This window comes from Corythoichthys intestinalis, chromosome 8 (assembly GCF_030265065.1).
Source record: "Corythoichthys intestinalis isolate RoL2023-P3 chromosome 8, ASM3026506v1, whole genome shotgun sequence".
NCBI classification, from domain to species: Eukaryota; Metazoa; Chordata; class Actinopteri; order Syngnathiformes; family Syngnathidae; genus Corythoichthys; species Corythoichthys intestinalis.
Window position 1 is genome coordinate 42,904,776 of NC_080402.1, and position 13,734 is coordinate 42,918,509.

The 13,734-nt window shown below is 38.8% G+C and overlaps 2 protein-coding genes across 2 annotated transcripts; both read right to left on the reverse strand.

The window, feature by feature from the left end:
* Positions 1-8,497: 8,497 nt before the first annotated feature.
* On the reverse strand, positions 8,498-10,271 carry hmx4 (H6 family homeobox 4). The gene is made up of 2 exons (XM_057843726.1): positions 9,719-10,271; positions 8,498-9,630 (listed from the first exon to the last, which is right to left on the reverse strand). The coding sequence occupies exons 1-2, from the start codon at positions 9,930-9,932 to the stop codon at positions 9,065-9,067; spliced, it is 780 nt and encodes a 259-aa protein (XP_057699709.1). The 5' UTR covers positions 9,933-10,271; the 3' UTR covers positions 8,498-9,064.
* Positions 10,272-10,640: 369 nt separating this feature from the next.
* Positions 10,641-12,874, reverse strand: hmx1 (H6 family homeobox 1). Its single transcript, XM_057843725.1, has 2 exons — positions 12,337-12,874; positions 10,641-11,934 (listed from the first exon to the last, which is right to left on the reverse strand). Exons 1-2 carry the CDS (start codon positions 12,665-12,667, stop codon positions 11,348-11,350), a joined length of 918 nt encoding a protein of 305 aa, XP_057699708.1. The 5' UTR covers positions 12,668-12,874; the 3' UTR covers positions 10,641-11,347.
* Positions 12,875-13,734: the final 860 nt, after the last annotated feature.

Genomic DNA, 13,734 nt, shown 5'->3' on the forward strand with positions numbered 1-13,734 from the left:
TCGAGTGGCCCAAAAACCCTTCTTCTGCAAGTATTTGGACACCTTTTGTGAGAGTCAAGTGCATGGAAGAACATCTCCCCAGTTCCTCGATCGCTTCTTTGTTTTCAACATTTCCACGACGACAGCTTTTAAAGCCTATGAGAATACAACCTTAGTTTTTCAAATATGTAAGTATTCCCTCACTTTCAAATACGTAAGTAGACCCGTACTGGCCTTTCTAATTCAAAAATTTGATGCAATTCTGTTTGCAATTTGGATTGAACTTGATCAGTTGGTCATCACTTAAATTGGTTGGTTATGATTTTGGGCTTTGGGTTGCCACAACTGTTCGTCTGTTTTTGCAGTTACAGCTAATTACATCACAGAATGACTGGTGAAAGAAAGGCTAATAGAAAAATCACGATGCTGGACATAGGCTTACCACTCTTACGTTTGTGAAGTGTCGAGCTGTCAATTGGCATCATCACCAACGTCTGCTGTGCCGAGTAAATCTTCGTCATCTGACGCCTCATGTTCAAACATGTAGGGATTAACTGTAGATCATCTTTCCTGAGATCATCTTGCCATCGTTAGCGTCACACAAGAGCGATCCTGAATGGCTACCCAGATAGCAGACAGACCTTGAAATTATGTTGAATCAACATTCTGCTGTCGATTTTATATTGCTGAATAAACGCTGACACCCGATTTTGATTTCTCATCACTTTTGCACCCTCGATTAATGTTGTTTCAAGTTGAAATTCTAACAAAGCCTAAACGCAATTTCGATTATTAATAAGACTGGAACAGTGCTGAATCAATGTTATGTTTTCCTTCATTTTCAACCATGATGCTATTAATGCTTTCAAATACGCCCATATTTAGAGGTCCTGCTTTATTTTGCTGAGAATTTTTGCACCAACGCAATCTGGGGCATAACACAGCCACTTCTGCACAACAGCAGCAAATCTATACTGTGACGCGTCCCTCCCTGTCTGCCCCTTCTCTGAATTTGAAAAATACAAACATAACTGCATTCACAGTTAATACATATCAAGGAATTCAAGCGGTTATCATGGGTTAGTTTAACATGCTTCAGTATTTTGTGGTGAAGTGAGTTTCTCAACCAATCTCAAACCAAATTAGGGCTACATATGGGGACGGAGCTAGCTAGTTAGATAACTTTGATGGAAAAAATGACCTCACTGTCTTGGTGTTAAATAAATAAATTTAGACAAGGCTCAATTGGTCATATCTTGTGATTTAAGCGCGTTAATTGGAAAAAAAAAATATGTTTGCCTGAATTAAGTTCTAAGTAGATAACAGTTTAAGTAGGTCTTCGCTTGTATGCCATTCACAGCAAGTGAACTGTTTCTTACAATTTCGGCAACTTTGTCACGTTGTGACAGGCAAACCGTTTTATGTACAACATTGATGACAAGCGCGGTTTATTCTACCGTAAAACATCATTGCTGATAAGGCTCTGAAGAAAAGCAACAGGCTTACGTTTAAATATGGCTATCCTTAAATGAGTGGCGTTCATTTGAGGTGATACTCTGTCTTCCCACTCAACCACGAACACATCTATTTGTTCACCATAACTCCCGCTCATCCATAATTCAATGACTTTTCAATCATATTTCCCGGTCAATCAAAAATAAACTATTTGTCAACATTATTTCATCAACTATAAAACAATGGTAACCCAACCGTTGCCTGACACACCACAGAACCAGGCCCGGAGTGACTAATCGGGAGCTTCTGGACGATTCCAGAAGGGCCGGCTGGCCAGATGGGCCGGTCCGGGTTTTATTTAAAAAAAAAAAAAAAAAATTACACTGTTATCATTTTTTGTTTGGTATTTATTTATGACAGTGTCACTGAGTATAACTTACATTCTGTTACCGCTGTCCCTGTGGGCAGTCTTAAAAAAAAAAAAAAAAAAACTTATTTTTTTCCCCAGACTCATCCTCACGTGTGCAGACGAAAAATACAGCATGCAGCTCCGCCCCCTAATTGTAGTCTGTATTGAGCCAAATTAGCTGCTATCTCAGTGCTCGGATGGATAAAAAGAGCAAGGGTGGCGCTGAAAATTAAGAATTAAAAAGAGAAAAGCACTCGTGAAAGAATCGGCAAAATGCGCGAAAATAGCTAATTTTTTTCATGCAACGACCTTGCGGCCTCAAACTACAGAGGATTACAACGAAAGTGGTAAGGCCGGATGGCGAAAAAAATGCAACTTGCACCGTGTGATACGACAATATGTAATTGTGGAAACTTTGGCTTCTTGTAGCACCTCACAAGGGATATGTAGCAGCAAGCATTAGCCATAATGAACACACCACAGGTGCAGAGCTGGAAGGTAGGATTGCCATGTCGTTCAGCGAGTGAACATTAGAATGAATATATTCAATTACGTGGCGTTTTTAAAGTGGAAATGGAAAATGGATAATAGTATCATTAGAAGTTGTTACAATGTGCAATACGTATTCTTTATTTTTCATATTGTTATGTTGCTATGTTTGTTTTATCTGTAAACACTCATTTTGTTAATATTTGATGTTGCAGAAAAGGTCTTATTTATTCATTTATTTTAGGGCTGTCAAAATTAATGCGTTAACGGGCGGTAATTAATTTTTTTAATGAATCACGTTAAAATATTTGACGCAATTAACGCACATGCCCTGCTCAGACAGATTTAAATGACAGTACAATTACATGCCCACTTGTTAATTGTGTTTTATGGAGTTTTGCCGCCCTCCGCTGGCGCTTGGGTGCGACTGATTTTATAGGCTTCAGCACCCATGAGCATTGTGTAAGTAATTATTGACATCAACAATGGCGGGCTACTAGTTTATTTTTTGATTGAAAATTTTACAAATTTTAATTAAACGAAAACATTAAGAGGGGTTTTAATATAAAATTTCTATAACTTGTACTAACATTTATCTTTTAAGAACTACAAGTCTTTCTATCCATGGATCGCTTTAACAGAATGTTAATAATGTTAATGCCATCTTGTTGATTTATTGTTATAATAAACAAATACAGTCCTTATGTACCTTATGTTGAATGTATATATCCATCTTGTGTCTTATCTTTCCATACCAACAATAATTTACAGAAAACTATGGCATATTTTATAGATGGTTTGAATTGCGATTAATTACGATTAATTTTCAAGCTGTAATTAACTCGATCAAAAATTTTAATCGTTTGACAGGCCTAATTTATTTTCCAAATGTATCATTTAATATAGTTTTTTTTAAAATCCATTTTTAAATTTGTTCAAAATATGTTTTGTTGCACTTGTTAAAATAAAGCCACCTTGTTAAACAACCATTACCTGCACTGAATTGGAATACACAGAATTACAGTACACGGCTTTAGAGAACACTGAACTTAACACATCTATGCATAATGACATAATTTTAAATGAGTGGGCCGGTCTGAGGCATGAAATTCCAGGGCCGAAAATGAGTTCCACTCCGGCCCTGCACAGAACAATGTTGTTTCAACGTCACTGTCAGGTATTAACAGTGTTTGCAATGTTGATTCAACATTGTTTATTGTTGAAAATTTAAATGTCAACCATACTGATGATTTTGATGGACAATCAACATTTATTCAATGTCGGTTTGCTATCTGGGTACTTTCGGTGGAAATAGCACCGATATCGCTGCTGCTGCTGCTGCTGCTGCTGCTGCTGCTGCTATGCTCTCTGTGGATAACGTCCGCCATGTCTTCTGTTCCCTTCTGGAAGTTACGTCACACTTCCAGGTTTGGGGAAGGGACTATTAACCGAGTGCAACAAAAACTAAAAAAAAAAAAAAAAAAAAAAAAAAAAAAAAAAAAAAAAACACACAAATCATCCATGCAGGTTAAGTGTTAAAATTGACATGGTTGTTTTGACGAACTTGTCCAAAGTTTATATTCGTAATTATACCGAAATCCGAAAAGCTCTCTTCAGCCGGCCTTTTTCACACCTAAGATTTCCCATTGGATGAGCGAGTCAGAGTTTGGAACAGGAGCCAAAGTTTGACTACGCACAACACCATCCAACTTATGCTGGGTTATAGTGGACAATAATAATTCTGTCTCTACAAAACAATAAATATCACAAATGTTGTAGACGTGATTGTTTGAAAATGAAAACACTTGAAGAGATGTAGCGAAAAAGGTGTTGCATGTTGATATTGAACTGTTTTCTACAATGTTAAGTCATTGTTGATGATAGTAATATTTTGCAAGCAAATGTTTGGAAGTGTCCATTAATAGTGGCTCTTCACATTAATCAGCACCCAGAAATAGCTTTCAAGTTTGAACATGTTTAGTGAACCCTGTAGTGAAAAATATTTTGTCATAATAAAAATACTACATCAAAGAAAATTGCAAAAGGAGAGTTTCTTTTAATGTGTGTGTGTTTTAATGTGTGTTGGGTCAGAAATAACAGAGTGTTCGCCCCCCCCCCCCCTTATAAAATAGATTCATAAAATTCATAAAACAACATCAGTAATTGATCTTATTGCTTAGATTTTTCTCCTGCCTCTATAACACAACAATAGTATGTGTCAGGTGGGTTAAAGGCTCATTGGTTTTACTTATTTTTAGGTTTAAATAGTATTTTTATTTAGTGGTTAACATTTTGCGCTTTTATGACACTTTTGGTAAAACATTGCCGGTATAGTTATTAATGATTTTGCAATTGGAAGCATTTTCTTGTAACAAATGAATTCATTTCACATTTGCAGTGATTTACACCAACATGCTGCAGCACATTAGTGTATAGTAAGGGTGTAACGGTACATGTAATAGTATTGAACCGTTTCGGTACGTGGTGCTCGGTTCGGAACGGACGCGTACCGAACAAGTTTCTGATGTAATACAACCCTTATTTTTTGAGGCTGTGAGTCGATCGGGTTACAGTTTCTTTGTGTAGATTATATTTACTCCGTCTTCTCTACTATAATGAGGACCAACACGGTAGGACAGTATAACCCAGAAACACCAACGGCGCGACAACGTGGCTGCTGCGAGAACGCAGTGAAACGCTGGCGTTAGAGTCAATCAGCCAATGCACACCAGTCGCAGTGCGGCCGCGTGTTAGATGTGTCCCAGAAGCGGCTCAAAACCGTTCATAAATGTTTCATTGAGGCATTTCATTTGTAAAATACATGTTATAATCTTTATCATTGGGTTTGCTTTTCTCTTTAGCACAGGACTTCTTTTTTCTTCTTTCTTTCAGAAAGAAAGCTGACCAATACGCGGGGTTTGAAAGGCAAATTGTTGTTGGATTATCTTTAAATACCCGCTACTTTTTGAGCAGAATTCTAGCTTTGTATAGGCTAATGTTCCTATTGTTGAAAGCACAAAAGTGTGTAATAAACAACTAGCTATTTTATATTTTGCATTTTGTTTTCTTACTGGACCGAAAATGAACCAAACCGTGACCTCAAAACCGAGGTATGTACCGAACCGAGATTTTTGTGTACCGTTGCAGCCCTAGTGTATAGTAAGAGATAATGAGGTTTGTCATATTTGAATAATGATAAAAAGATGATAAAAGAACTATACCATGGAAAACTTTTCAATTTCACCAATTTGGTATTTAAATCATGTGTGATTTCCTAAAACTATATTTTTGTTCATCTGTGTTAAGCTAAGCCAGTGACAGGACAGGGAGACTAGATGGCTGAAGGTACCAACTTGTTGCCATTCATACATTCCATTAAGTTATGGAATACACAGAGTGATTTTTCATAAAATTTAAATTGAGTCTAAATTATCATTTTTTCCCCCAGAATATATAGTTTTTACCATATTTTGTTGGTTATTGTGGTGTGAGATTTTTCTAGCGTCAAATATCTTATCAACCTTAGCTCAGTAAAGTACGAGGAATGCTGACCTCACAGATAAATAGTTTTGAACTTGACCAATATCACTGAACGTTTTGTTTCCGAATTTAGAACTTCTGAGGCACCCTCTATGTTATTTCCCACTCAAATATCGTAACTGGTTGATATGCTTCAGCTGCGTTTAACAAATGTGTTACTAAATATGAGGTTCAACCAGCGTACTGGAAAGAATTGTGTTCGACATAAAAAGTTGAACCAAATGTTTTCCCTGCAGCATGTCCGCCATGTTTATGCAGTGTTGCAACAACACTTGCCATTGTTGTGGAGTCTATACGAAGGGTTTGGCTTGGTTTGTTTTCGTTTCGTTTCGTTAGACAGAATTAGGAGTTCCGTTAAGAATATTATTGTCTCTCAGACACATTCAGGGACAGTCTCTCTATTCGTCTTAGGCGACGACCTTTGTCAGATGACTAGAAGAGGTCAACAGAGGTTAAAGAAATGCTCTGGCTAAGAAAGGGGGGCCCCCATTTAGTCATGCAGAAAGAGGCTGCCAGAAACCTTTACACAGACATAATGTGCGCGCGCACACATACAGTACAAACACGCTCTCACACACAACTGGTCACTCTTGGCTACACTCTGCAACCATTAGGAACAGCACTTCCTTGCCTCTGAGAAGCCAGACCTCAGCTTTACAGAGGCGCAGACCCGTGCAGAAATACAAACGTGATCGTATTATTTCCAACACAAACACACACTCATCAAACGGTTCTGACTGAACTCCCCCTCCTTTTTGTACTTTTTGCTCTCTCATTCAATCATAACTATGTGTAGTACATAGAGAATTGGGACTCTAACCTTACTTTTTTAGAACAAACTGTGATTAAAAGGATGCACTGACCAAACATTGAAAAAATGTGCCTCAACCAATGAAGCAATTTACACCTATTGCATTTTATGTTTTTGTTTGAGCACAGTCATTAAAGCTTGGTGTACTAAAATAGATAATCACAATGTAAAGTTTGATAGCCACCTAAATATGAATATGTTGACAGAATTCCCTCGCTTAAAACTGAATGTTTTTTTCTGCCATATTGCTGTCTGAGTGGAGAGCTTTAAAGAATTGTGGGTAGTGAGCATTTCAGCTCTTAAACTGGAGACAGCCTGCCGGACATAACCGACCTCCTTTTTTCCACTTAATACTCACCCTCACACAAGTACGCATTTTTCCCCACTCGAAGAGTTTTACTGTAGATTCGTTTTTGGATAAGCATTCTACCAAGTTAGACTAATATGCCTACTTTAGTGCTATACAGTATATTTTAGTCAAACTGTCTGAAATTTCCCCAGTCACTTCAAATTAGGTATAGTTGTTCAACAATACACATATGATTGATTTACACACTATATGGGATTTATCTCTATAAAATGCAGCAAGATTTTTTTTTGATTGTAATGATAGGATGATTATACAATTTCAAGTAGTTGCAAGCTTCTTACCTATTGATTTCATATTCATCTGAATAGAGTGGAGCAAGCTTGTGTGACTCATGTGGAGTGGCAAAGTGCACTGGAGGTCAGTAGATTCGACTGATGGGGTCAACTGACTTCCATCTAAAGGGAGGAAGTCATTGAGAAATACGTACAACAACCTTTAACAGTAATTTCAAGTAATTATTATTATTTTTCAAATAAAATATCTGAGTATTGTGGTATAAGTAGGTTTAATACTGAAAGCTATGTGCATTTTGCCAGCCAAGAAACTTGAATTATATCTTTTACTGTTAATGTATGCTTACATACTTTGTTGGCTAAGAAATAATTAATTACAGCTGATCATGTTCTAAAGCTACTGCTTGGGGAAATAAGCTTTACATGGTTTCCCAACAGAATGGCCTCCTCATTAGGGGTCAGAGGTTAGCTTCTGGCACATCACACATTTATATTATGTTAGGGGTGAGGCTATATGTCTCCGAAGATTACCTGGATGATTGAATATGCTACAACAACAGAGAAAGCAGGTTAAAGACAGACTGAGGAAGTTCCTTCACACCAGCTGCCTGCAGTAATATGATAATTATTATTGTTGTTGTTTTTAATATTTTGCAAGTTAATTTAATTGATGGACAAAGTTTTTCATATTAACAAAAAATAAAATCTTTTGAGAACTGAGGTACTTTCAATAAATCAATAATAATAGTAATAATATTTTTTTATATTGATATTTTTTTTATAGTATGATTTTATTTTATTATATGTATATTTTTTAAAGCCATCATTTCCTCAAAATTTTGAGTTGTAATAACTTTGGTCCACTTTTCTAACTATTATATGTTAAATGAAATTCAAAGGTCCAATGTTATTTCAGAAGTTAAAATTGAAGTTGATAAAAAAAATTTTTTATAGAAATAAATATTTGAATTTAATTAGGTGCATGCGCAATACACAAACACACACCACACACACACAAACTGTATACATATACTGTGTATATATTCTCATACACACTCACGCACTCATCAACTTTTTGTTTTGTTTTTAATTCTGAAATATTCAGTTCTCGTATCTTTTTAGATGTTATGAAAAATCCCTAAGAGCAAATGTTGCCGAGCTAAAGAAGACAAATCCTCTGAAAATAGTGAATCAGTTGTAAAAGATTTCTTGAATAAAGGGGTTTTAATTACAGTTGCTGTAAATGTCATAATGAGCCTATAAAGGCAAATGTAGTATAACGTAAGTGTAAGATACTTAAGAAAAACAAATAGACATGCGTGAACAAAATGTTAATGACATTCATTTAAATACATATAATTTCTGTAATCCAAAAATCGTTATGATATTGGAAATGCATGCAAGGTATATTAATTTCTTTGGTGGCATAGGCTACTGTTGAGAATAATAATAATGATGATAACAATGATAATGGACTATTATGTAAACAATAAGATGCTAATGATGTAGGCCATGCATGGCCAGGCTACCGTTCGCTTGGCCTGCTATTTCTTTCCTGGTGTGATGTGTTAGGCCTATACACAAAGCCCGGCTAATAAATAAATAATACCAAAAGCAGTTCATTTGAATGTGATATGTTCCTACTACTTGCATCCATCCTTTAAACGTTAAAGACACAGCGTCCAGCCGGCCTTTTGAACTGTCGGCTTAACGCCATAAATGCTCCAGTTGGCACTAAAAAAAAGTGTCTGTTTGCACGTGCAGGCTTGGTGGCAGCGTCATACGTCCCCGTCATAGAGGCTGAAGTACTTGCTGGTGTTCGAGAAACAGAGGTAAGGCGTGTTCGTACCCGGGTACACGACGGGCAACGGCATGGGCATCAGGCATCTCCCCAGCAGGCTGCTCTCCTTGTACAAGGCCGGGAGCTGACTCACCACCACGGGCTTCACCGTCTCTGGGAAGTCGCTTACCGGTCCGTCGATTTCACTGGAGATTTGCCGTTTCAACTTATTCCTGCGGTTCTGAAACCATATTTTCACCTGGGTTTCGGTCAGCTGCAGGGAGCTGGCGAGACAGGCGCGCTCTGCGCTGCTCAGATAACGCTTCATGTCGAACGTAGACTCCAACTGGAAGATCTGTCTCTTGGAAAAAATGGTGCGCGTTTTCTTTTTCGTAATCAATTTACTCTTCTTGGCGGGACTGTCCGCTTTGAGAGGCTCCGCGGTCGTGGTGGTGGTAGAGCTACAGTCGTCGCAGCTGCTGTCCCCGCTTTCGAAGCGCGCCTCCGCGGACCGAGTGTCATCCATGGCCGAAACGCTCGCCCGGCCATTCTCTTGCGTAAAGTCTGCAATAAGCCAACATTCGCGTTACCTTAGCCGCGTTTCGTGCATTAATTGCATGGATGTGAATGAAATCATCCCGATAGCTCTTACCACTTTCGTCTGATTTGCGTCTGTGCTGGGCTCCGGGCTCCTCCAAGCGGCTCTGCGGGATGCGGCCTTTACACGTCGCAGTGGACGAGACATCGTGATCTCTGTCGGGGTGACAGCTGTCACTGGCGCGCCCGCTTGTTTTCAGGTTGAGGATGTTGTCAATGGTAAACTTGAGAGAGGCGCTGGGACGGCATGGTGCGTCCACTTTACTCATATTCTCCAATGCGTAAACACCCCCTTTGTTTACTTCTCCTCTTCGATAAACACACGCAGTCACCACTGAGGTGTCGATGGTGCACACACCATAGCAGCATCCACTGAGCACACTGCTTGGCTGGAGAGGCACAGTGTGTAACCTCGGCGCTCACGCGTTGGATGGGGCGCGCAAAGTCCTCGCTGATTGGCCCAATTCGTCAGACGCTGTGGACCAATCGCAGGGCAGGGATGCGGTGCGAACGAACGCGTTGTAGCTCAGCTCCCTTGAACACATTCCTCTTCACTCAAACTACATATTCTCCATCAAGACCTGCTGTTTTAACATGTCATTTTTACACTTTGCCGCTCATTTGCACATAATTCTTAATTGACCTTCTATCTAGATGTTGGCCATACGATTACATAAGTTGTTTTGAACAGCTCCAACCTAAGATTCTCCACAGATTTCATTGGGAAAAAAAACAAACTAATTTGCACAGATCTTACATATATATATATATATATATATATATATTTAAAGATTCTGTCCCTGTCATGTTGCTTTACGCACTCATATGCTCTTTTTAAAAGTGAAGTACTGTATAACTGTACTGTATGTATAAAAAAAAGTACTGTATACGCAAAACACAATTAACTCAGTGAAATGTTTATCTGTTTGTGTTTATCTAAAACGGCAATATTATCCTATAACAAATAGACAATTCATACTTTAAAATAGATATATTTTACACAGGTGTACATTTTTCCATTTTACAAGATCTGCTTTCATTAAAGTTCATCTGTATTATAAAATTGAGTTATATGTTGTATTATAAAATTGAGTTATATGTTGCTGCATATTTAATTCTTCTAGCTCTTTTTGCTTATATGCCTGATTTCATTGTTTATACCATTCAATCTAGATAGTCAATAAAGTGCAGCTTGAAATAAAGATTATTTTCTTCAAAATGATTTATATTTATTTTCCTTTTAGTTTGAGCCTAATAATGATCAGAACCTCAGACTTCTAAAACAACGCAACAATGCATTATAGCAGAAAGAATAACAAATGGCTGCCCTTCCACTGTTATAATAATTGGCCTATATTTTGCCAGTGAACATATACAAACGAGTCTGTATTTGTATCAATTTATTGAGTGAAAAAAAGATAAAATTGAAAACGTGGGTTTGTGTGTGTTTTCTTAAATATAAAAGTTTGGCGAAAAATAGTTGCGTTTCAAAAAGAGTACTTTGCACTCGGTTGATATAGATTATTATATACTGACAAGTATGGCAAACAAACACTCACTTGAAGTTAATACACAAAACATGACTTCACTTTGTGGCATACACAGTTTCCTTTGGATGCTTTGAGCGATTGGTTGCGACAATGTGGGTTATTGCACTGCGTATCATATATAGTTTGATATGTCTTTACACTAGGCCGCTCATTTGTGACCTCAGTATGCTCATGGAGTGGGCCAAGGAAGACAGGGGGTATGCGATGGAGTTGGAGAAGACCTCATGTCCATTTAAGTTGAAAGCCAGTGCAGAACTGGCTGCAGGTCCGTCGTGATACAAAATGGGGACTCTGACAACCCGCTGGCTCTGATTGGGGATATGGACAGCCTCGAGATCCGCCGCCAGCTGTCTCTTCCATTTATTCCTCCGGTTTTGGAACCAGATTTTGACTTGGGTCTCTGTTAGGTGCAGAGCCGCGGCCAGGCCCGCCCTCTCCGAGCTGCTCAGGTACCGTTTCACGTCGAAGGTGGACTCCAATTGGAAAACCTGGCTTCGGCTGAACACAGTCCGAGTTTTCTTCTTCCGGGTCGGGTTTGGGTCAGATGATGTGTCGAAGCCACTCTGAGCCTCATCGTTGTCATCGAGGAGGTTGCCGTCGCTTAATTTCCTGTCGGACTCGTAACTGTCGTCTGTAATGGGTTCTGATACGGCGGGGGAACTTCTGTCACTGGTCGACACGGAGCAGCAGTTGTCCTCGGACCTTGTGTTAAGAGATGGACCTGCATGCGAGGAGATCAAAGTGCACACATTTCAACAGCCATCGCTGTCACATCAATGTGAGTTCAATAAAGCAAGTATTAGTCACGAAATGTGGGCATATAGGCTACTCTGTAAGAGCGCATTCCATTATAAAATACCTCGACGTTTGGTGCAATTGTCGATCACTTATTTTTGATGCAAGAAAAAAAGGAGTGATGCATTGATTTCGTAATATTAGAAGCAATACGTCAAAGGCTGACCTTAAATAACTGTCGTTTACAATTCGGCTTAATTCAAAGAGCAGACAATAACATTTTTTAAGTAAATCATATTGCACAACTCATATGGTGATTAAAACAAAGCTAACTAAACGCAGAAAAGTTGCTCATTTTCTTTGCGGATGATATTTGATCCATACTTACTGCCTGGAGCACCCAAAGCTCTGAAGAGCAAGCCACTGTTCCCGGCGTACCAGTTTACCAGCGGCTCTGTGCTCAATAGGGACGTGGCTGGGCTGCTGCCACCGGGAGCTGGAGCGCACATGACGCCGCGCGGCAAGTACGACACCCGGCCGTCGTCGTCCGAAGCGCCCCTCCGGCTGCTTTCGCAAGGAGAATCCCTTTCGTGCTGCCTGGAGGCCAGGAGATTTTCGATGAAAAAAGACGACGCTCTGGGTGATGACAATATAGGAGTATGGGTGTCCTTCAGCTTCTTCTGCATGTTTACCGATTTTCGCCGCTCCTCCCAAAACATCAAACTAAATCCGTCTCCATTTAGCGTTTTAAAAAGGTCCAAAAATTCCAGGCAGTCATGTGGCGCATCCCTGCTGTGGCGCTGTGCTGGGACGGGGACTTAATGCGGGGACGGGCGACGGAAGCGCTGTACAGTACAGTGAGACGTCCAGTCACACTCGGTGAGCACTGGGGGCCATCCAGTGATTGGACGAGCACAGGAGCAAATGGGCTTTTCCGAGGAAAGGCGAGTTACAGTCTTGTTGCACCAGTCACTGTTGCTACTGTAACAGTCCGTCCCTTAAACTCCCGCAGGCTGTGTTATGTCGTTATTTGGGTCAATTAGAGTGCGAATAAAAATGCACAAGGGTCACATCCATCCCACTGTTATCTTATCCAGATTATTTGATCATGGGATTAAGAAGAATCTCAGTTATTGGTCGTCAAATGTTTTTTCACAAGGACCAAGTTTCATGAACGCACGAATACGTTTAATTGCTGATAATAATAATAATAATAATAATAATTTATCATTATTATTATTTTTATATAATTATTAGTGTGTTATACTTTTAGTGCATTTGTTTTAGATTGTGTTTTAGCATTAGGTGCAGTAGAGAGAGCGAGAGAGAGAAAAAAACAAAGCCCAGAGCAAATTTGGGAACATGACATTTTATGAAAACATAAAATAATATTTGTTTATTTTTCTTTTTAGGAATGAGCGACATATTTTGTGTCTTTTTAGGAAATGAACACAAGTGTAACACTTGGAAGATTGTAAATAATTAACACTCCATAAACCCTTTCACATATAGCTTTCACATGCAGGACACATAAAATGATTTGTGTTTGATACCTGAGGCCAAAATACCCTTGCAAACAAGTGTACATGTGACTTTACATGTTGTTATAGCACAATCGAATGAAATCCTATTTAGCGACTCTATTAACTTTTTTAGCCTTCGCAAAAATTGCAATATTTCTATCTGATAGATCAGTAAATGAAAATACCTTTCCCCATAGGATACAGTGTAGTTACACTATAATTACAATCACATAAAAAAAAAAAATTAAAGCCACTCTCACATT

Excerpts from the sequence above, each read along its gene's own strand:
- hmx4 (XM_057843726.1), bottom strand. The coding sequence starts at position 9,932 with ATGAGTAAAGTGGACGCACCATGCCGTCCCAGCGCCTCTCTCAAGTTT. Across the intron at positions 9,631-9,718 it reads ACGCAAATCAGACGAAAGTG|ACTTTACGCAAGAGAATGGC; the intron begins GTAAGAGCTATC and ends GGCTTATTGCAG.
- hmx1 (XM_057843725.1), bottom strand. The coding sequence starts at position 12,667 with ATGTTTTGGGAGGAGCGGCGAAAATCGGTAAACATGCAGAAGAAGCTG. Across the intron at positions 11,935-12,336 it reads AGCTTTGGGTGCTCCAGGCA|GTCCATCTCTTAACACAAGG; the intron begins GTAAGTATGGAT and ends CCTCGCATGCAG.